Here is a 24,332-nt window from a genome sequence, read left to right as displayed (position 1 = left end):
TACAATTTATTAATTTAGGCTGTGCTGGGTCTTTGTTGCTGCATGTGGGCTTTTCTTTAATTGCAACAAGCAGATTACCCCCTGGTTGCAGGCTTCTCATTGTGGCGGCTTATCTTGTTGTGGAGCATGGGCTCTAGGGCGCGTGGGCTTCAGTAGCTGGGGCTCCCGGGCTCTAGGGCGCAGGCTTAGTGGCTGTGGTGTGTGGGCTTCATCGCTCCCAGGCATGTGGCATCAAACCTGTGTCACCTGCATTGGAAGGTGGACTCTACCACTGAGTCACCAGGGAAGCCCAAAGCAGATTCTTTTGTGTTTGTCTTTCTACCTTATAGTCTTATGACTGCATATTCTTTTCATTTTCTTCATTGATATACTGTAAGACTTTTGCTTATTTTGTGCATTTTGATGATACTTGGCTTTCACTGACTGTACTTGGCTTAAAGACCTCTAGCATAATGGCCTGTGATGAAACAATAAATGAAAATATTAGAGTGAGCCATGAAATCTTGTGGCAATACTAGGCTGTGAGATGTTGGTTTCTATCCAGATGACCCAAATTTGCTTATAATTGTACTTTTTACAAATGTTTTCATTGAAAGATCTCTGTATTCCCACTACTACTATTTAGTCAGTTATTTCTAACGTGGATTACTGCTGTAGACTCTAGTATCTTCCAATCTCTCCTGCAATCCCCAAGAGGTTTTTTTGGTGTCCTAACCTCTTGCCTCGCTTCAGATGCTTGACATAATCACTTGACTCTGCTGTGCCCCACTGATTTTTCAGAATGCTGTTTCATGGCCATGGGGTATTGCCCATGTTGCTCCTTTCTCTGCAGACGCCCTTGGCAGTCCTTTTGCTGTAACTCCTGTTGTCTCTTAAGATCTTACTCTCTGTTGTCCTCAGCTGGTTGTTCTCCTGTTTGGAGCATAGCTTCTTGAGGACACGGATGGAGGGGACCTTACTCACCTTGTGTGCTCAGAAGATTCTTCATAAAATCTGTCTTTTCAATTAGGCAATGAATGGTATGTTCCTAACCATTTGGAATAAAAAATAGTGTTGACAATAAAATTATTCAATAGGCTAATATCTAAGAAAGAAACGGAAAAATTTATTCCAGTCAACCTGAGGATTATAACCTGGGAGATAGTCTTTTAGAAAGCTCTGGGGAATATTCCCCCGTCAGAAGTCAAAGTACAGTCATATACCTTTTTGAGACAAAGGATTGTACTTCAAATGACGTATTGACAGTTTACACAATCCAGATCTGCATGTACAGAGCTAGTAGTGAATCATCATGACCCTTTGCAAGATTAATAAGGAAGGTTATCTCCTAAGTATGTGTGATTAATGCAGATATACATTACACACTTAAGGGAGGAGTCCCAGGCAGACAGAAAAAATTTATACTTAAAATTTTGTTTTGCCATAAAATAGGAATTTTATTTCATTAATTTCCCTTCTTTAATCATTCATCTTTTGATAGAAAGCATTAGGTAATCAAATATTTGGTCCCTCGATGCTACAGTGATGGCTTACCTGCCGTGTTTATCATTTTCCTTGATGTTGGGGTCTTAATAGCCGGGTTCCTTCTTTCCTTTTAGGCAGTTATGCTAGTAAGATATCTGGCAAGGACTAATGGTTAATTGCAAGTTGTCTAGTAGGATATATGCCAATTTTATATTGTCATGTTCATTGTGCATGTTCATTAATTCATAGAGAACTGTAGATGTGATCAGTAGTTTAAAAGTTTTAAGCCAGAGCCTCCTAAACCAATCCATTTTTCTGTTATTTCCCCTAAATTGGGAAGAGGATTATTCAGAGTAGAAATCTGATTCTTCATGTGTCTCAAGATGAGTTGGGCTTCCCTGATAGCTCAGCTGGTAAAGAATCCACCTGCAATTCAGGAGACCCTGGTTCAATTCCTGGGTCGGGAAGATCCGCTGGAAAAGGGGTAGGCTACCCACTCCAATATTCTTGGACTTCCCTCATGGCTTAGCTGGTAAAGAATCCGCCTGCAATGTGGGAGATCTGGGTTCGATCCCTGGGTTGGGAAGATCCCCTGGAGAAGGGAACAGCTACCCATTCCAGTATTCTGACCTGGAAATTCCATGGACTATACAGTCCATGGGGTCACAAAGAGTCAGACTCGACTTTCAAGATGAATTATATCAGAAGACTATTGAATATGATACACAACATTCAGTATGTATTACAGCACAATTTCCCCCTTGGGAAGCAATTAGAATCTCAAAGGTCATATTACAATTCTGTAGCACCACTTTTTCTCATCATGTAGACTTTTGAATTGAGCAAGCTACTGGCTTTAATAAATATCATTCAAAGCCTACTCAGTAAATTTTGTTAAAGCCTCTATGTAAGTAATGATATCTTATATTCCAACTGGGAAATAGCAAATTCTGTAGCTAAATGTTCATACCATTGGAAAACATTGAACTCAGCATGCTGGCATTGAAGGCAGATTGGCAGGGCCTGGTTCCAAGGCTGCCTGTAGATGACCTTGAGCGCACCGGAAACCAGTTGTGCACCTTCCTAACCAGCCCAGGGAGAGCCAAGGCCGTAAACTTGTTCCATGAATCCACTGGGATCAGGAGCTACCCGATACTTAACATCTAGTAAAAAGGAGATGTTATATATTTTGTGGCCAGTTTCAGAGCAAGTGTCATAAATTGGCCAGGTAACAGGGTCCCATTTAGTAATATTGATGGTAGCTTGCATGGTACTCAACTTTAAGGGCCATCCAGTTAGTGCTTTTAAAAGGAGAAATTCGCAAAGGTAACCCAGGTGTACTGGACATTGGTAATTGGCCACAAACCCAACATACTGACTTTTGAAACTTGGCATATGATTAAGCCCAAGAAAGAAATATTTGATTTGTAAGCAGAAGTGTGAGCGGTTGTCAGAGTAATTAGTGTACAAGTCTGGTCCAGCATTTTGGGTCAACTCTCTACTTAAGATGTTTTCTTCTCATCCTGGTCTGGTAGGGCTGGCCTAAGTTAGTCAGAGCTGGGTGTCAGAAATAGGAGCTGCAGTCTGTTTAGGAGAGGTAGCCTGATATGGCCCTTCCCAGTGTGGCTGTAAAGAGTCCTTTGTCTGATGTCTTTTCCAATATACATAATATCCTGGTTGCAGGTTATGGGGATTTGATCTTCATCCAAAGATAATTTACTGTGATAAACTCCAGAAACAAACTTAGAATGTCCTCTTAAAATTCAATTACGTTGTAATTAAATTCTATAATAATATAACATAATAACAAAGAGTTATTTTGGAAGCAAGTCTTTAGGCAGTAAATATAGAAAAACTTTAAAGACAACACTAAAACGTAATATGCATTGAAATATTTTTTTCTAGTGCTTTCTGCAGCAGAACATATACTGAAATATATTTTTTTCTCTCTAAAATTACCCTAGTTTCCATCAAATATGGCCAGATTAAAGCTAATTTGTTTGCAAAACAAATCTGGTTTCGTTTCAATAAACTTGGCCTGATTATTTACATAAGTGATCATATAGGTTCTTTTCAGCTCTGCTGGAACTTTCATAAGGAATTTCAAACTGAACTCTTCAAGGTCTTTCAAGGCCAAGAAAGCCAGATTAAGGGTGTGCTGTAAGATTCAGTGTGTAATACCTGAGATTTGGGTGGGTTCTTCCCTTCTCAAGATCTCCAGAATATCTTGAGATTCCTGCATCTGCCAGGAGGTAATCTTCATTGTTCACCTGATAAGGCTGCTGAGAACCTAAGAGTTTCCAGTTTCTGGGGAAATCAAGTAGAGAGAAAAGGTAAATGTTTCACTTGTACTTACAAAAGTGTAATTTATCAAATTGCTGTAAGTCATAATTAGCCTGAGGGGAAGGGTTTCCTTCTATTTAGAAAGCACAAGATTAAAAATCAGTAATAATTTTGGTAAAAAAAATCCCCCCAATTATATTCATCATGCACTTAGTACTTAGTACTTGTTCTTAATCTTCTGTTAACAGTTTCATGAAGTCATCAGGTTTCCCATTATAACTATTTAATTTCTTACCAGTTCAGCAGTATTATCTGAAAGTTGTCAGAAACCTGTACTCGTCAGAAAGTCCTTTCTGTGAGTGTTCTTGAAGATGAAGCTTTTTTTTTTTTTTCAGCAGCAGCAGAGTAAAACAATAACTGTCTGTGGATGACAGAAGACTATTTTTTTTTACTTTACAGTATTGTGTTGGTTTTGCCATACATCAACATGAATCCGCCATGGGTGTACACGTGTTCCCAATCCTGAATCCCCCTCCCACTCCCTTCCCATACCATCTCTCTGGGTCATCCCAGTGCACCAACCCCAAGACAGAAGACTTTAAAAGGCATGGTTAAAGATCTGATTACAGTGTAATTGGCAGATGAATTTGGTTATTAGTGTGACATACAATATGTTAAGGTAATAACTAGAGTTATGGCTGATAACATTTTATTTACTAGGACATACCAGATTTTTAGGTATTCCATATTATTTCTAGAATGTCTATATTAACAGAATTTACCCATACAATATAAACTTAAACAGGTTTATCATTCATTGACAGTGCTTCCCAAGTAATTTAGCATATCAAATGAGCCTAATTAGTTTTATATCTTTCTTTGATAACAAGATAAAACGATTCTCTTAAGGTATTCTAGGACCCTTCTGCTGTGCCATGCTCTGCTTAGTCGCTTTAATCGTGTCTTGACTCTTTGTGACCCCATGGATTGTAGCCTGCCAGGCTCCTCTGTTCATGGGATTTTTCAGGCAAAAATACTGGAGTGGGTTGCCATGTCCCTCTCCAGGGGATCTTCCCTACCCAGAGATCAGACCTGCATCTCCTGTGTCTCCTGCATTGCAGGCCGATTCTGTACTGCTGAGCCACTGGGGAAGCCCCAAGGGCCTTCTTGGAAAACCTCAAAGTTAACTGGAGGTCAAATGAACTTCATATAAATTTGATCTTTGAAAATTTTGTCAGAAATATAAGAAAGTTTTTAAAAACAATGCCATAGGTCACTGTGAAATAATACTTATTCACTTAACCAAGTGACTTTAGATTTCCAAGGCAAATGTAGAAAGTTATAACAGATTACTTAAAAGATAAAGAAACTTTACAATCTGGTATTAAAAGCAGGTCAGTATTCTAAGAAACTTGGTCCTCTTAACAGAGAAAGAAATAAAACTAAGAGGCTTTGTATCCTCTTAGATTAATATTAAAATTTATCTACTCAACTAAATTTATTCCAATCATAGTTCTGATTACACATAGAATTCCTTTCTTCCTTTTCTTCTCTTTTTTTTTTTTTTGTTTATTTTTAGCCTTGCCTTGCAGCATAAGGGATCTTAGCTCCCTGATCAGGAATTGAACCCATGCCTGCTGCAGTGGAATCACGCAGTCTTAACAACTGGGCCACCAGGGAAGTCCCCATAGAATTCTGTCCTAAAGATTTTTTTTTCTTCTAAATCTCTACAAGTTTCTATATTTGTATTAATTTGACCCTTATTTTCTTTCCCATTTAGAAATAACCAGCTTCTGTGCAAAATTACTGTCTTTTTCCTTAACAAAATGCATCTCTACTCCTTATATCTTCAAATTTTTTAGTAGTTTAAATTACATAGTTTAATTAGGATTCTTAACCTTTAAAAACTTCAGTTTCTAGTGAAAACCAAGAAGTAAGCAATTATGAACTGTCTTCTACATTAGCATTCTGTAGATTGGCAAACTTATATGCTCTTTTAGAGGAAGAAAATTCTTTTAATGTGTTACCAAACATTAATAGTCCTAAATATCTTTAGTTTCTCTATAAAAGGAAACCTATGTTCAGTGAATTATATTCCCAGTATCTTATTTGACTTGGGAATGATTTAACTTTTTTCCATCATTTAACTTAATTTAGCAAAACTCTTAAGTTTCAAGTTGTCAAAAAGATTTGGAGAAACTGTTTTTAAGTAGACAGTCCTAATATATTTATTCCTAACATAATTTATTCCTAAAGAGTTCACCTAAAAAGTCTTCATTTGCTTTTGCTTAAAAGTTTTATCACATCAACTTTATAGACAAGTTGTAAGTACACTGCAAAGAACTTTTTCCCCAGGACTATCTGAGAGTAAATTGCTGACATGGTGTTCCATCACTCTTAAATGCTTTTTTATTTCCTATAGATTAGAAAATTGTCCTAAATAACTATAATACAACTAAGAAATTAGGAAATTAACACTAATATGTTACTAGTGTCTAATCCTCAGACCCTGTTCAGATTTCACCAGTTGTCCCAATAAAACCCTTAGCGAAAAAATCCTGTCCGAAGTCACGTTTAGCATTAGTGTCATGCCTCTGTAGTGTTCTTCAACCTGAAGTAGTTTCTCAGTCTTCCTCTGACTTTCATGACCTAGATGCTTTTGAAAATTACAAGCCAGTTATTTTGCAGAATGTCTTTCAGTTTGGGTTTGTCATATACTAATATTTCATCATGGTTAGGCTTAGACTGTGCACTTTAGCAGGACAGAAAAGATGTTGTATTCTCATCACATCCCATTAGGTGGCACATGATTTCATTTCCCCCCATTATTGGTGATGTTCACTTTGATCACTTGATTAGAAGGGTGTCTGCCAAGCTTCTTCACAGTCATGTTCCTCCTTTCTCCTTTATAATTGAAAAGTATTTTGGGAGATGTAGTTTGAGACTTTGTAAATATCTCATTTCTTATTAGAATTTTAATTTATTCATTTATTTTATTGGTGTGGATTATTCCAGTGTGTTGTTGTTGTCCAACCTTCGTGGCCCCATGGACTGCAGCATGCCAGGTCTCTCTGTCCCTCACCATCTCCCAAAGTTTGCCCAAATTCATGTCCACTGCATCAGTGATGTTATCCAGCCATCTCATCCTCTGATGCCCTCTTGTTTTGCCCTCAATCTTTCCAGTATCAAGGGGATTTCCTATCCCCAAATTAGGGTTAGGGTTAGGGTTAGACTTTTCCAATGAGTGGACTGTTCACATCAGATGACTGAAATACTGGAGTTTCAGCTTCAGCCTCAGTCCTTCCAATGTGTATTCAGGGTTGATTTCCCTTAAGATTGACTGGTTTGATCTGCTTGCTGTCTAAGGGACTCTCAGGAGTCTTCTCCAGCACGATAGTGCGAAGGCATCAGTTCTTCAGCATTCTGCCTTGTTTACAGTCCAGCTGTCACAACCGTCATGACCACTGGGAAGACAGCCTTGACTATACGGACTTTTGTCAGCAGAGTGATGTCTTTGCTAGGTTTGTTTTAGCTTTCATGCCAAGAAGCCAGTGTCTTCTGATTTCATGACTTCAGTGATTTCAGTGGGTTATACCCTGTTATCATTGTTTATACTGATGCTTCGGTTATCTCAGTTTTGGCCTGTGGGTGCTCTTTCAGGCTGTCTTCATGTATCCTCTTGTCATGTGTCATCATTCTTGGGCACTTTCTTGCTTTCTGGCTCAGTAAGGTGTTGCAGGCTCATCTTGTACTTTTCAAGCTCATGAATCACCCTTGATTCCTTCTAATGGAGAATAGTATTTAGAAACCAAGAGTACAAGTACTGAGAGATTTGTGCTATTAGAATGTCTCTGCTCTCAGTCTCAGCAGACGGAGCTAGGGAATCTTTACTATATACACATTGAAGTCCATGAGTTTCTATTGTAGTCTCTGTTGTAGTCCCACTACCATTGGATTCATTCTCGTTTTCCCTTTTCCGTATTTGTGACTTCCTTCTCTGAGAGTAAGAGACCTTACTCCCGTTATCTCATATATATTTATTTGATCAGTTCTATTGTATGCAAAGAGCTGATTATTGGAAAAGACTCTGATACTGGGAAAGATTGAGGACGGGAGAAGGGGACAGCAGAGGATGATGGCTTCATCGACTCAGTAGACATGAGTTCGAGCAAACAGAGATAGTGAAGGACAGGGAAGCCTGGCATGCTGCAATTCATGGGATTGCAGAGTCAGACGTGACCTAGCAACCGAACAACAAAAACAAGGGTATGTCGCCATTCTGTCATTGCTTGCGCTGCCCCCTTACTCTACTCCAGTTTCCACATATGCGAATGCTTACCTCGCCTAATGTTTTAGGACTAAATTTTTCAGGAAAGGGCTTGTGGTTTTTTTTTTTTTTTTAAGTTTATTTAGAAGTTTTGCTTACAAGAATATGCAACATTATGGTGCTGTATTGTGGAAAATTTTCTTTACCTTTAAGAGATTCCATCATGTGATCACTATAGTAATTGAAATTATCCTTTATTAGATTCTCACTTTTCCCCAAGTGGTACTTTATTATTCAAAGTACAAGAGTTTCTGTGCTATAATATTTATTCTTGGAGTCATTCAACAAACACATATTGAGCACACATTCAACAAACACAACTATGTAATAGGCACATTTTAGGTGCTGAGAATACAGTAATGAACAAAAGAAATCCCTGCCTTCCTGGAGCTTATGTTACAGTGAAGTAGATACTATAAATAAATAACATAGTGTCAGGTAAACACTAGAAAGAAAAATAAGACAGAGTCAGAGGGGAAGAGAATGAAAGAGTTTCTGTTTTAGATGTAGTGTTCAGACAATGCCTCTGTGAGGAGACTGTGTCTGAGAGACTTGAATGGAGAGATGGAGTGAGATTATATCTAGGGGAAGAGTATTCTTGGTGGAGAAAATAGTGACAAACCCTAAAGCAGAAGCATTTTTAAGCTTGTTGAAGGAGTGTTAAGGTGAATGTGACTGGAGCTGAGTATAGAGAAACAATAGGAAATTATTTGAATAGTAAAAGGCCTTTAGCTGTTAGAGTAATTGATGTCAGTTGACATAGTGACCTTACCAGAAGCAGTTACATTCAAAGATTTTGGGTTCTATTATATGTATATATTTAAAAAGGGTTTTCAGTCTTTAGTGGAAATTATTAAGTCATTTTAGATTATATGATACACTGATATAAGGTATAATGATGTGTGTTTGTTTAGAACTGCAAATCTGCGCCAGCTTGGCTTAAATATAGCCCTGCATAGACATCTTTCCAGAATTAGAGATAACAGATTAAAAGACCCCTTGGCCCATACAGATGATCAGATATGATTAACTGAAAGCAAAATCAAATTAGGATGGGAACAGCCTAATAAGAAAAGAACCATGTGTAATTAATATGACACGTATAGAACTAATGAATCTGTGGTTCAAGACATTGGCTATTTTCTTGTCTGAGCTGGCATAATCTGTTAAACCCAATCTTAAAGGAAAATTGAACTTTATATTAAAATTTGCTGCAAGAACAGGAAAAAACAAATAGAATCAGAAGACTACAGGATACTTACTTCCAGATCAGAAACAACATATGTATTATCCTGGCACTGTTTCATTAAAATAAAATGAATGTTCAATATTTTTTAACAAAGGAAGTTGGAAGTGAGACCAGAAGGGAAGCCAGGGACATAGAGGATCTTATAAGCTAAGATAAGGACTTTGGAAGTTTTGAGTAGGAAGTTGATCTGATCCATGTTTTAAAAAGTAATAGGATGTGTAAGGAATAAATCATAGAGGGATAAAAGAAGATTCAAAGGTATCAGTTGATCACAGGCTTTCAGACTTTGACTATAATCTACAGTAAGAAATACATTTTAAATAGTGACCCAGTATACGTATTCATATATGTATATATTTGTAATGTAACCTCACAATACTTAACCTTTATTACATGTGATATCCTGCAATATTTTCCATTCTTAACTGTCTTCTATTTCTTAACTAAAAAGATAGTTTATAGCTTATTGATTTTGTAACTCTTGAATTTATCGTACCTACTCTTTGAAACACTGTTAATCCACTGAGACAAAGCATTATTGTACAATGAGAACGTTTGTAGAGACTTGTATGGTGCCTTCTTTTTTGAGAAATAATTTTTGAGGAAAATCTCACCTTATAATTGGGCATTTATGGTACTTTGAATACTTGACAGCCTTTTACTAGTTAGAAGTGAAAGTAAATGTTCTGTTCATAGTAATTTACAAACTGCGGGATCCCTGGCAGCAAGTTAACTACATTTAATTTAAAGGAAGATGGTGGCTCAGACAGTAAAGGCATCTGCCTACAATGCGGGAAACCCAGGTTCGATCCCTGGGTGGGGAAGATCCCTGGAGAAGGAAATGGCACCCCACTCCAGTACTCTTGTTTGGAAAATCCCGTGGACTGAGGAGCCTGATAGGCTACAGTCCATGGGGTCGTGAAGAATTGGACACAACTGAGCGACTTCACTTCACCTTTACAAAAAAAGCATGAAATATAATTGGAAGATAAAAAACAGTTCTGAATAAATGGAGAGACATATCATGTTTATGAGAGAAAGAAAGTTTGTGTGTGTGTGTGTGTGTGTGTGTGTGTGTGTGTGACTGTTGCACAGCTTGGGGTTGCTTAGTTCTCAGCCAGGGATCAAACCCTGGCCCTCTGCAGTGAAAGCATGGACTCCTAACCAATGGGCTCTCAGAGAATTCCTGAAAGAAAAATTTTCTGTCGGAAAATGTCAAACAATCCAAAATAAGTACATAAATCAAATATATTTCTTACGGATATTTCACTTTTTTGTGTGTGGGAGACTGCAAAAAGTGGTCTTAAACTTTTGTGTTATGTCTGAAAATTTTCATAATCAAAAGATTTGTGTAAGAAAGATATCATACTTCTTTCTTTATAACTTCCTTCTTCTCAGCATTCTTTTCTTAAATATTTTATTTATTAATTCTTGGCTGTACTGGGTCTTTGTTGCTACGAGAGGGCTTTCTCTAGTTGCAGTGAGCAGGGGCTACTCTCTAGTTGTGATGTGTGGGCTTCTCATTTGGGCGGTTTTGGCTTTTCTTGTTGCGAAGTTCAGGCTCCAGGATGATGGTCTCCGCAGTTGTGGCACACAGGCTTCACTGTTCCTCAGGATGTGGAGTCTTCCTGCGCCAGAGGCCAGACATATGTCCCCTGCATTGGCAGGCAGATTCTTAATCAATGGACCACCAGGGAAGTTCTCAGTATTCTTTTTGTAGTTTTTCTAAATTGGTAGACGTACATCCGGTTTATTCATTTTATTGATAATTAGTCTGTTGTGTGAATAATCTACAATTTATTCAGTCTCCTGCTGATGAATATTTAATTTGTTTCCAATTTTTCATTATTATAAACAATTAGGCAACTAACGTGTATCTGTTTCTTTTGTTCTGAAAGAATACCTGTATTTTAAAAAAATTTTTTGGCAGAGTAATGCATATAGATGGTGATTGGAGCCATGAAATTAAAAGACGCTTACTCCTTGGAACGAAAGTTATGACCAACCTAGACAGCATATTAAAAAGCAGAGACATTACTTTGTCAACAAAGGTCCATCTAGTCAAGACTGTGGTTTTTCCAGTGGTCATGTATGGATGTGAAAGTTGGTCTATAAAGAAAGCTGAGTGCAGAAGAATTGATGCTTTTGAACTGTGGTGTTGGAGAGGACTCTTGAGAGTCGCTTGGAGTGCAAGGAGATCCAGCCAGTCCATTCTGAAGGAGATCAGTCCTGGGTGTTCATTGGAAGGACTGATGTTGAGGCTGCAACTCCAGTATTTTGGCCACCTGATGGGAAGAGCTGACACATTTGAAAAGACTGATGCTGGGAAAGATTGAAGGCAGGAGGAGAAGGGGACGCCAGAGGATGAGATGGTTAGATGGCATCACTGACTCAATGGACATGAGTTTGGGTAAACTCCGAGAGTTGGTGATGGACAGGGAGGCCTGGTGTGCTGCGGCTTATGGGGTCACAAAGAGTCGGACGTGACTGAACTGAACTGAACTGAATGCATCTAGACTAGCGTTCCCCAGATACATATTACTTACGTGTATATGCTTTTGTAGGCTTCCCAATCCTACCTCTCCTATATATATATATACTTGTGTATGTTTGTGTAAGTATTGTGTAATTAATGAAAGCGCTCAAATTAAACTAATGGTATTGGTACGTTGGTTGCATGGATTGACCCCTCAATCCATGATTGGAAGATAAGTATTTTTTTGTTATTAAATGTAGAGTCCACAGGAGTTAGTTTTGTATGAGTGCCATCTTTTAAAAAATATTCATCTTATTTCCTTCTATTTTCTAGTTTTATGGTCAGAAATGACAATATATTCCTGAGAAGTGGTGATTCTAGAGATTAATTTTTTTAGTATATAACAGCTTTAAAATGTACAGTCAGGACTTCCATAATGTCCAGTGGCTAAGAATCTGCCTGCCAATACAGGGGGCATGAGTTCCATCCCTGGTCCTGGAAGATGTGGAATCTTCGGAGCAACTAAAAGCAACTGAAGCCCATGTGCCCTAGAGCCCATGCTCTGCAACAAGAGAAACCGCCACAGTGAGAAGCCCACACCCTGCAGCTAGAGAGTTGCCTTGGCTTGTGTGCAGCAGTGAAGACCCAATGCAGCCAAAAATGAAATGAAAGAAAGTGTTTTTAAATGTACAGTTCAATGATTTTTTAGTGTACTTAACTAAAAATTGCAGCCATTGCTACAACCACCTTTAAAACCCAGAGGGATGGGATGGGGAGGAAAGTGGGAGGGGGGTTCAGGATGGGGAACACATGTAAACCCATGGGTGATTTATATCAATGTATGGCAAAAACCACTACAGTATTATAAAGTAATTAGCCTCCAACTAAAATAAATAAATAAAAAAATAGATAAATATATAAAATATCTTTATCACCCCCAAAAAGAAACCCCATACCCATTAGCGGTTACTACCTATTCCCTCTTCCAGCTGTTGTAACCACAAATCTACCTCTGTGTCTTTGGCTTTTCCTGTTCTGGACATTTTATATAAATGATTTCTCCAGCGTATGGTCTTTTGTGAGTAGTGCCTTTCACTTAGTATAACGTCTTCAAGGTTCATCTGTGTTATAGCATGCCATCAGTACTTCATTCCTTTTTATGACCAAGTAATATTCCATTGTATAGTTACACCCCTTTTGTTTATCTTCAGCAGTTAGTGGACATTTGGATGTTTCTCCTTTTGGGCTATTAAAAATAATAATATTGTCATCATTTGTCTACAAGTTTTTATGGAGACCAAGAGTGGAATTGCTGGATTATATGATATCTCTGTTTAACAGTTTGAAGAACTGCCAGATTGTTTTCCAATGCACTTGCACTGTTTTACATTTCCACTTGCAAAGTATGAGGGTTCCAGTTTTTCCACATCCTTGTCAACGTTTGTTATTTGCCATCTTCTTTTTTTTAACCATCCTAGTGTAAGTGGTATCTCATTGTAGTTTTGATTTGCACTTCTCTTATGACTAATAATGTTGAACATTTTGCCATTTGTTTTTGTCTTTGAAAGTATGTTTGAATAATATTTAAAGCTTTTGCTCATTTTTAATTAAGTTATTTGTCTTTTTGTTGTTGAGTTGTAAGAGTACCATATATTTTACTAATTTTTTTTAAGTATTGCTTGGTTTGTTTGTAAGACTAACTTTTCCTGCTCTTATTGGAAGGTCCTGTCCAGAATGCCCTGATGTCTTCACAAGTGTCAGTGAGCCAAGGGTATAATTCTCAGCTTCCAGGATCCTACCCTCATCTAATACCAGCAAAGACTTTGAATCCAGTCTCTGGACAGTCTAACTCTGGTGGTTCCCAGACTGTTTCCCCATTAAGTAATTATCAGAGACCTGGACAAGCTCCTTATGGACCACCTGTGGCTTCTCATCCAGGGACACCTTCACTCCGTAGTGGTCCTAGTCCCCAAATGCCACTACCTACTTCTCAGAACCCAGCTGCTACACCAATGCCTTCTGGTAGCTTTCTTCCTGGAGCCAGTGTACCATCACCTTCGAATTGGCAGTATAACTATTTGTCACAGACAAACCATTGTCCTCGTGCGTCATCCCAACCAACCATGACTGGGAATACAAATTTGATGAGCCCTCAATATGTTTCTTCTGGAGATTCTTCACTTCAAAACAACTTCATAAAATCAGGTAGAGTTCTTATAGGAGTGCTAGAAATGGGAAAATTTTGCTTATTTTAAATGTTTAAATTACTATTTCAGTCTTAAAATCATATGGAAGACTTTATCACTTTTTTTTGATGACTGTTAATCTGTAGATTATTTCTGTAACTTTTGGGTTAAAATCATGATTGTTTCTGCTTTGCTTCTTTCCTTTGAAGGTATTATCTGAGTTTCTTTGGGTCACCTGTGATATTTTAGGGTTTCAGGTATATGTACAGAATCACTTCCTTGAGGACTGGCCAATACTTACATTAGCAAGGTTCCATCTTGTATTCTAGGGAAGCTCAATCCCTGTGATCTCTCTTTGAACTTAATCTAAGGGTTGGCTTATCTATTTGTTAAGGCACAGACAATTTTTGACTCTAGAAATCCAAGAATCCTGGAGGGGCAGTGAAAACAGACTTACTTTTGGAGTGAGGAGTACTATTGAGCACATCTTTGGTCAGAAAGCCATGCACAGAGGTTTATCCCTGTGTTTTTTTCCTAAGGTTTTATAACTTTAGTTCCTACGTTTAGGTGTTTGATCAGTTTTGAGTTAATTTTTGTACATGGTGTTTTTAGTGAAAGTTGCTCAGTCATGTTCGACTCCTTGTGACTCCATGGACTGTATAGTCCTTGGAATTCTCCAGGCCAGAATACTGAAGTGGGTAGCCTTTCCCTTCTCCAGGGTATCTTCCCAACCCAGGGATTGGACTCAGGTCTCCTGCATTGCAGGTGGATTCTTTACCAGCTGAGCCACAAGGGAAGCCCAAGAATACTGGAATGGGTAGCCTATCCCTTCTTCAGAAGATCTTCCTAACCCAGGGATCGAACCCAGGTCTCCTGCATTGCAGGTGGATTCTTTACCAGCTGAGCCACATGGGAAGCCCAAGAATACTGGAATGGGTAGCCCATCCCTTCTTCAGGGGATCTTCCCTACCCAGGAATTGAACCAGGGTCTCCTGAAATGCAGGCAGATTCTTTACCAACTGAGCTATCAGGGAAGCCCATATGGTGTTAGTAGGTAGGGATTTAACTTTATTCTTGTGCATGTGGATATATAGTTGTTCTAGGACTTTTTAATGGAAAGTGTGTTCTTCCTCCCATCGAATAATCTTGGCACCCTTGTTGAAAATAAGGGTTATGTTGATCATAAATGTAAGATTTATTTCTGGACTTTGAATTCTGTTCCATTGATCTGTGTGTCTGTTTTTATACTGTAGCTTTATGGTAAGCTTTGAGTTTGGAAATATTGACTCCTCCAACTATTTTTTTTCCCCAAGATTGTTCTGTCTGTCCTCAGTCCCTTGCATTTCCTTAAGAATTTTAGGATCAGCTTGTAAATGTTTGGGGAAAAAAAAGATAACTGTGATTTTGATAGAGACTGTGCTGAATCTGTACATCAATTTGGGAAGAAAGCTATGTATTCTTGGACTCACTTTGATCATTAAATCTTTTTAACCTCATTGTTTGGTCATATGTGGTTCAAAAGTAGGTTCATTTAACTATTTCACTATTCCTTTTTTTTTTTTACTGTTCCTTTTTTGCTGTTAATTCAGATTCTGTATTGGGATCTGCAGATTGATTCTGTTCAGCACACATCCTCAAGGAAATGAACTAGGAAAAGTTTTCAAGTGAAATGGTATTATCAGTTGTTACCTTTTTATGTTAATATGTATTTCTGCATCTAGATACTACATGTACTTCAGGCATTTTATAGTTGTTAACTGCTGAATCTATTTTTCTTAGCCTCTTGATTAGCCACTAACCTTGGTGAATGCATTTTGGTCTTGTAAAGATTAAGGGTGCTTCTGGAAACTTGGTTTCTTTGGAGAGATCTTCTGACCCATCATTGTTAGAACCAAAATCCTTCTGATTACTTGTATTCTTATTTATTTGACACTATGAGTGAGCATTAGTCATTTGAAATTAATAACATTCACTTCTTTATTAAGAATTGTAGATAACATTTATTGAATATTTGTTATTTTTCAGCATTTTACCAAACTTGAATGTGTGTTATCTTATTTAATTTTTATAGCAGTATGTTTTACAGATAAGAAATATGAGGCTTGAATAATTTGCCCAAAGCCACAGAAAATAGGTTAGGAAAAAGTACTATTTAAAAACTATTTGGGGGACTTCCCTGGTGGTCTAGTGGCTAACACTCCATGTCCCTAGTGCAGGGGACCCACATTTAATCCCTGGTCAGGTAACTACATCCCACATACCACAATTAAAGATCTCACATGCTGCAACTAAGACCCAATGCAGCCAAATAAATAAATATTTAAAGATAACTAACTAAATAAAAACTATTTGGAAGTAAGTGTAGCCTCTCATTAAAAAGCATGTGATCAATAATCTGAAATTTTTTTTTGGTTACAACAGAAGGAAGACCGCCCTGAGGTGTCCCCAGGTAGAGCACCTTGATTATAGCACAGATGTGGTGACAGAGATGTAAGGAAATGCCAAAATTTAGGAAGGTTTCTGTGTAAAAGAAGCATATGACTGCTAAAAGAACTATATGACTGCTCTTCTCTTTTCTTAACGAGACCTCAAAAAATTCCCCATTTTTACCTCTGTTTTTTCATCATTGTTGGTAGGTGCCTGATTGTCTGATCTCAAAATTGTATCTAAGTTATGTAAAATATATAGTTCACATATTAAAATTCTCCAACTTTTTCTTTTCTGATAGGCCACCTTTTAGCATGTAATTAGTTTTAGAGATCTCAGGAGCCAAATTCTGAAACTCTAGCTATTGGTGTTCTAAATAAGGGTCATTCAGCTTGAAAAAATAATGTCTATTTTATGAAGCGTAGCTTATTCTGGATTCAACAGTATTCCTCTTAAGCTGTGAAAAATCTCAATAAGCTCACATGTATTTTGTTAAACATTAGGTTGTTACATCTTTGTAGCCAGATGTATCATACATTCTTGTTCATGCTGAGTTGGAAATGTACCTTGCCCTTTTGTTCCTTTGACTGGTCTCTATTCTTTGATAAGGGAGTTCCATGGCAGTAATCTTTATCTTCACTTTTGACAACAGGGCACTGACTAGTCTTGTTGGAAGATCATTTTTCAGTTTGGTTCCTGAGTTGGGAACATCCCCTGGAGAAGGGAATGGCTACCCACTCCAGCATTCTTGCTTGGAGAAACCCATGGACAGAGGAGGCTGGCGGGCTCCAGTCCATGGGGTCACAAAGAGTTGGACATGACTGAAGCTACTTAGCACTGGAGAATTCAACAATGTTGAAGAGACACTGAAAATTTTCATATTTGGTGTCCTTATTCCTTCAGTTTTACAAAACACAGAATATATTAAATTCCGAGGATAAAAAAAAGTATTATAATGAAAAATTAAATCACATGTATTTAATCAGTAGTATTTTATCAGCTTTGTAGACTATTGCTCCTTTTTGGCAAATGAGAAGTTGGTTGTGGGTTTTGGAACTTTCCATATCACACAGAATTTCCTCAAGAGTAGAACTTACTATCCTAATAGAAAATTGGTGAAATTGAGGCAGTGAGATACTGGTAGGTACAAGGACAAATGCCATGATGTTTTTTAGTTTAGTTTGATGGATACTTTTAAGCATCTTGGATAGCAGTGTTTCATAAGGTTTATACATAGACTTTGGATCATTTCCTGATTTTTAAGCCTAGGGAGTATTCTTAATATAGGATGTAAGTCATTATTGAAAGTAACCTGCTTTTAATTATTACTAGGTAAACACTAAACAGTGTATACATTTATTATCTAATATTAACAGGTTATACCCCCAATAAAAATGAAGCAAAATGAAATAAAACTTGGAGAATTTAGGATAACCAGAATACTTCGTAGTTTTAGAAAGCTAACTCTAACCCTAATTGATGGTAATCGAATGGGCTATATTGATAAGTACTCCATAAAATTTTATTCATGTTAATTTCTACTGCAGTACTTGACATGGCCTGTTGAAGCTCTGTGACCAGTTAATGAAAAATTAAGCAATAAACAGGGCATTGTGTCTACTCTATAAGTGATTTGATCCTGACTTTATATTGTTTTAACAATTGGCAGGTAAGAATTATGGTGGCCTCCCAGGTGGCTCAGTGGTAAAGAATTTGCCTGCCAGTGAAGGAGACACAGGAGACTCGGGTTCGATTCCTCTGTTGGGAAGATCCCCTGGAGTAGGAAATGGCAACCCATTCCAGTACTCTTGCCTAGAGAATTCCATGAACTACAGTCTATAGGATTACAAAGAGTGACACAACTGAGCGACTGAGTGTGCGCGTGCACACACATACACACACACGCACACAAGAATTATGGTAGGAGAGATTTGGAAATGTGTAAAGTATGCATATAAAATTAGACAGTCAATCTGGGAAGTTAACTTATTTGTCGTAATTTGTGGTTTTTAATGAAAATATAAATTTGGAAGTTATTTAGATTTGGTAAAAGGCTGTTTTGGCCTTTTTCTTAAGTTCTTAAGTGATGTGTGAAAAACCATTGTTTCCATAGGGTCTGCACTGCCCTTAGCGAATCCACCTCTGCCTACTACTTTTCAACCAGGAGCTCCTCTTGGCCCCCCTCCAACTGGAGGACCACCTCCAGTGAGGGCCCTTGCTCCTCAGAAATTGACACCTAGAACTGTGCCCCAGCCCTCATTTAATTCAACTAGCAACCAAGAAGGTAAGCAGGACAAAAACCAAGTCAAGTCCTAAAGTTTTGACTCAGGGTGGGAGGATTAATATTATTTGAACTCTGTGCATTCAAGCCATATTTTTTCAGAAAATCTGGTTATTTTGGTTTGAGATGCCCCTTAGGAATTTAGGGTTTAAAAAAATTACTCAGTTTTCCTTTTCTCTATTCTGTGACTAGCTGTGGACTAGCCTTTGGGATCACTGTTAACTTTTTTTGTTACTGTGCAGATTTTAAAAATCATGGCTATAAAGTCACGTATCTCTTGGTAGAGGGAGGTGAGAGGGGGACTTTTGCTTTTCTGGACATGACGTTGAAGCTGTATTTTTAATACATTGGCTCTTTTTCGTGGAAGCAGGTTTTTGATTGCCACTGTTACTGTTAACAGACTGCCACTGTTAACAAACATTTATAAGCCTAAATAAAAAGTAAAATGTAAAAACATTTTCATGTTTTATAGTTTTAAACCATTATCTTCAGATGTAACTTTAAAATACAAGTTTATTAACTTAAAATGTTTTGTAAAGTAAGAAATTGAATTTTAGGTATAATATAACCATTGTAACAAGATTGGAAATAGGAAAACAGATGAAGGGGGCGAAGAGCCACTGCCCATATTCTACGACAGTACAATCAATATTATCATTTTTGTACTTTCTTCTACCATTTCCTTTTTTTAGTATTGTTAGTAGGGAAAGAAACTGACCTGTGTATAATTTGAAAAGGATCGTGTTAACAATGAGTAACAAAATGGTAAAGTAGTGTCTCACATGATAATTTTGAAAATCAAGCTTGAATAAGTATTTAAACTTTTAGCCAACTAAAAATATGCTCAGGGCTTTCCTGGTGGCTCAGTGGTAAAGAATCCACCTGCCAGCGCAGCAGACATGGGTTTGATCTCTTGGCTGGAAAGATCCCACATTCCACACAGCAACCAAACCTGAGCACCACAACTACTGAGCCTGTGCTCTAGAGCACAGGAGCTGCAACTGCTGAGCCCGCATGCCGCAGTTATTGAAGCCCACACACCCTAGAGCCCATTTGCTGCAAAAAGAGTAGCCACTGCAATGAGAGGCCCTCACATAGCACCTGGAGAGTAGCCCCTGCTTGCTGCAATTAGAGAAAAACCTGTGCAGTAACTAAGACCCAGCACAGCCAAAAGTAAATAAATAAAATAAAAATATGTTCAGGGTTTTTGTTTGTTTCTACAAGATTACCAAGATTTTCTATTAATATATCAACTCATGGGTAAAGTCGTGGTGGTCTTGAGAATTGGAAAGGAGTTAATAACTTTATTGAAGTCATTAAACTTATCTATTTGGTATTAAAATGACTGTTAAAAGTTAACACACTTATTTGTAGGTGCTAGAGGTGATGCTATTCACTAATTTGATTTCTTCTATTCCTGAATTATAGCTAATAAATTTTAGTGATAAATTATTATTATTAGTTTAGTTTGCTGGACTAAAGCAATTGTTCTAATCACTATATATCACTTTAAAGTTAATTCTAGATTCTACTCTGTTCTGTATTTTTTTAAAGGTTTTTACCCTCATAGATAGTGTATCTCATCCTTATTTATCCTCATTCTTAAATAGTATTGATTTTGGTGACTTAGTGTAGTGTGTACTGCTCCTTAGAAGTTTTTAATGCTGCTCTTGCAACTGGTAAAACTTTCAGATTGTATATAATTTTATAAACTCCACAAAGTACCATTCTTTTTAGAGGTTTATAAAGTTATTTGAAACTTTAATACATTTTGTATATTTAGAATCTTATATTGTTTGAAATTTTTATTTCAACATGTGACATTTCCTGGGATGTGGTTTAAGCTATTTGTTGTTTGGAACATTGTCATAAATTTTAAATACTAGATCAGATCTTGCAGAAATTGTAATACTGGTCCTAATTTAAATATTGTTAATAAACTTCCTCCTTAGGTATTATATCAAATACCAATAATGGATCTATGGTGGTTCACAATAATTATGATGAAATTGAAGGCGGTGGCTTCTTGGGTGAGATGCTATGAAAGTTTTTTTAAAATATGTTCCTGATAGAAAACAGAGAAGAAAACTTAATAATTAGGTCGTGCAGTGGTATCTCCTGTTAGCATTTTCTGTCTCTATGGATTTAGAATTTTTGTTAGGTTCCCCCCTGCCCCCCGCTTTAGAATTGGGATTATGGGCTTTATTATTATAATGTTATGACCATAGAATACTTTTATCAGTTAAATCTATTTAAATTTATCCATTTGAACATTTACTATATTTCAATTAAAGTTATTTTGAATTAAAATTTTAGTCTGAATACAATGTTTAGTACATGGCATGAGAGTAAATTAAGTATACTAAACTTAACCTTTGTGTGTTTATAGATATAGACCACATTAGCTAGATTTTAATCATTGCTCTTTCTTTGTTACTAGTGTTTGTTTTATTTTACAAAATTGATGAGTTAAAGTATTAAGTTACCCAAAGGATTTTGGAGTTACAAATTTAATGGATCTATGTGTTGATTTAAAGTACTTTGGAGTGTAAAATAGAACTTAAAAGTTACCTTGTTTCTAGCAACATCACAGCCTACTAATAAGAATCCCACAATGAGCCGAAGTGTTGGATATTCATATCCCTCCTTACCACCTGGTTATCAGAACACAACACCACCTAGTACAACAGGAACAGGAATACCACTCTCTTCCTTGAATTACCCAAGTGGTCCACAGGCTTTTACTCAGGTATACTTTTTTTTTATAACCTGTATTCTGCTTTTTGATTTAAACTATATTCACCTGAAAGCATTTTCCGAAGGTACAATGAACATTTTTTACCGAATTAGAATGATAATGAATATTTCATAAGACTTTTGTCCTGTTACATGTCTCCAGAACCAAAAAAAATTGATCAGGAAATTGAGATTACAGTTTTGTTATTAATGTATGCGTCTCTTTTCAATGGAAGACATTGTAAAGGCTACTTACTCTGAAGTTATATTTCTTTAGACTCCTTTAGGTGCTAATCATTTAACTGCAAGTATGAGTGGATTAAGCCTACATCCAGAGGGGCTAAGAGTTATCAATCTTCTTCAAGAAAGAAACATGCTTCCATCGACACCTTTGCAGCCTCCAGTTCCAAATTTGCATGAAGATATCCAGAAGCTGAACTGTAACCCAGAGTAAGGCTTCAAACAGTACTTCTTATTGAATCTGACATTTTACTTGTTCTAAAAGGCTTCCAGATTCTTTTTGAGCTTCATGTATTTTGAGCAAGCTATGTAGGTGTATTAATTTATGAAAGTAGTCTCCATGCACAAAACAGTACTTTGTTAGTTGCTTACTTGATATTTGGAATGTTCTAAGTAAAGAAATAAGGTTGTAATGCCTGATCTGACAGTTGCTCTTATCAACTCTGATGGGACTATGATATTCATTATCATTATGGTGGCTCTATTACATTTTCGAAGTCCGAAGTGTGGAGATTTGATTCTATATAATCCTTTATTTGCTGTTATTTTAAATTATTTTTCATAGCAAACATAATTATAGTACGCTTTTCTCTTTTAAATTTGGTTGTGAGTTTAAGTTCATGAAGTTTTTAAGATATGAAGACTTTCTGATAAATTGAATTTGTTATTTTTAAACAGTCTTTTTAGAACCTAATACAAAACTGAGCTTTCAGGTAATACACATAACTTTACATTTGGGTTCAGTTCAGTTCAGTCGCTCAGTCGTGTCCGACTCTCTGCGACCCCATGAACTGTAGCATGCCAGGCCTCCCTGTCCATCACCAACTTCTGGAGTTCACTCAAACTCAAGTCCATCGAGTCGGTGTAATTCCAGTGCAATCTAGATTTATATAAAGAAAAAGTCCTTTGATAGTCCAGACTGTCTTATGCACAAGCTGAAAAGAAAGTGTTTTGTTATATAAAATGGATTCTTTCTGAATAGGATTTAAATATTTAAAAGAATAAAATTTGTGAGAGCCTGTTGAAATACTTCATTTATAATCTGATCCAGTGTTACAATGTGTACCTTTTAAATCTTCTGAAAATTTTTTGTTCCAAACTAGTCATAGTAATAACTGATACATGATTTTTACTTTGATATAGGTTATTTCGCTGCACACTGACTAGCATTCCTCAGACTCAGGCCTTACTGAATAAAGCCAAACTTCCTTTGGGACTGCTGCTTCATCCTTTTAAAGACCTTGTGGTATGTTTTATTAGTGAAAGTAAATGTGGAAAATTATCTTAGTGGTAAGGAATCTTTTACAATAATGCAAGAATTTTGTTTGAGCTGTCTTTAGGAATTTGACCATTGACAAATTCCTTTATTTGTATTTCAGTTAAAAAGATTATTATCAAACACTTTTACAATGAGATAAAATAGACATATTGTTGAAAAATTCAGGAGGTACTGAGTAGGATAGATGTACTGAAGAAAATAAGTGAACCATAGTATTTTTTTTTAAGTTGTAAATTGTTTACCCTTTAAAATGCTTTACCCATTCTCCCAGTTCTTCTATTCTTGGAGTAAAGTCTGTTGCTTTGAGAAACTGCTTCTCAAAAAAGGAAGAAAAACAAAAAAGGCCTTCTACTTTTGTCCTAAGGTTTTAGGACCTTGACATGTGACCATGTACATTTGAGATAATCAGTACATAAGTGAAGTGACTTTCCCATAACCAACCTCCGTTTGGTAATAGGATTGTATTGCCTTTATTGATTTTTTATTTTAAGACTTTAGATCTTTTAATATGTAGGATAAACTTTAAATAGCATAATTGCCAAGTCAAATAAAACATTTAAATATGATTTAAACCATAACTTACTTTGTGATAGTTCTTTTATGAGAACTTAGTAGCCTGTTAATGTAACATGAAGAAACTTCTTACTAATTTAATTGATTTTTTTTTAAGAATGTTGATTGATCCTTCACCATTCATCTCAGAAATACATTGTAAATTTACTATATTGATTTTGCAGTGTCAACTTTTTTCAAATCAATTTTTATTGGAGTATAGTTGCTTTACAGTGTTGTGTATGCAGTGTAAACTTTTAATGAGAAAAATACTGTTTAAAAGGCAAAATTTAATGAGAATAGTCTTGGGGAAAATCACTAGAGTTTAAAAATCAAAACATGTCAACTGCATAATATTTTGTGTGGCAGGTTGGACACATTTTTTACCCTAGTATTTCCTCGAAAATTATAATATTGCAACAGTTGTATGGATTAATTGCTTTACCCTTAGACATGATGATTGCTGTCTTTAATAAATTAGTTGTGGGTTGTTTTTTTTTTTCCCAGCAATTGCCTGTGGTTACCTCTAGTACAATTGTGAGATGCCGTTCATGCAGGACATACATCAACCCTTTTGTCAGCTTTCTTGATCAAAGGAGATGGAAATGTAACTTATGTTACCGAGTTAATGATGGTATGTTTTTTAAATTAATACTATTGTATTCATTGTAGGGAAATTGGATAATATAAATGTAAAGTTGAAAAAGCAAAAAAAATTAAAAAAAACCTCCTGTCTTATTTATGTGTAATCCTTCCACTCATATATAACTTCTTTTTACTTTTTTCTAGGCATTTATACTTATATATAAATGATTACATATTTCTTAAGCAA

At 36.5% G+C, this 24,332-nt stretch overlaps 1 protein-coding gene across 3 annotated transcripts in view; it reads left to right on the top strand.

The window, feature by feature from the left end:
• SEC24A (SEC24 homolog A, COPII coat complex component) overlaps positions 1-24,332 on the top strand; it is a 77,318-nt gene that overhangs the window by 15,151 nt on the left and 37,835 nt on the right. For all 3 annotated transcript variants that reach the window (XM_018050373.1, XM_018050374.1, XM_018050375.1), the window contains exons 2-8: positions 13,522-14,004; positions 18,526-18,696; positions 20,646-20,723; positions 21,276-21,442; positions 21,707-21,879; positions 22,813-22,915; positions 24,008-24,134. In XM_018050373.1, coding sequence (XP_017905862.1) covers positions 13,522-14,004; positions 18,526-18,696; positions 20,646-20,723; positions 21,276-21,442; positions 21,707-21,879; positions 22,813-22,915; positions 24,008-24,134 — 1,302 coding nt within the window. The remainder of the gene's footprint in view (positions 1-13,521; positions 14,005-18,525; positions 18,697-20,645; positions 20,724-21,275; positions 21,443-21,706; positions 21,880-22,812; positions 22,916-24,007; positions 24,135-24,332) is intronic.

The sequence above is a fragment of the Capra hircus genome, chromosome 7 (genome assembly GCF_001704415.2).
Source record: "Capra hircus breed San Clemente chromosome 7, ASM170441v1, whole genome shotgun sequence".
NCBI classification, from domain to species: domain Eukaryota; kingdom Metazoa; phylum Chordata; class Mammalia; order Artiodactyla; family Bovidae; genus Capra; species Capra hircus.
Note: the sequence above shows the minus strand (reverse complement) of the source record. Positions and strands in the feature narration are given on the sequence as shown.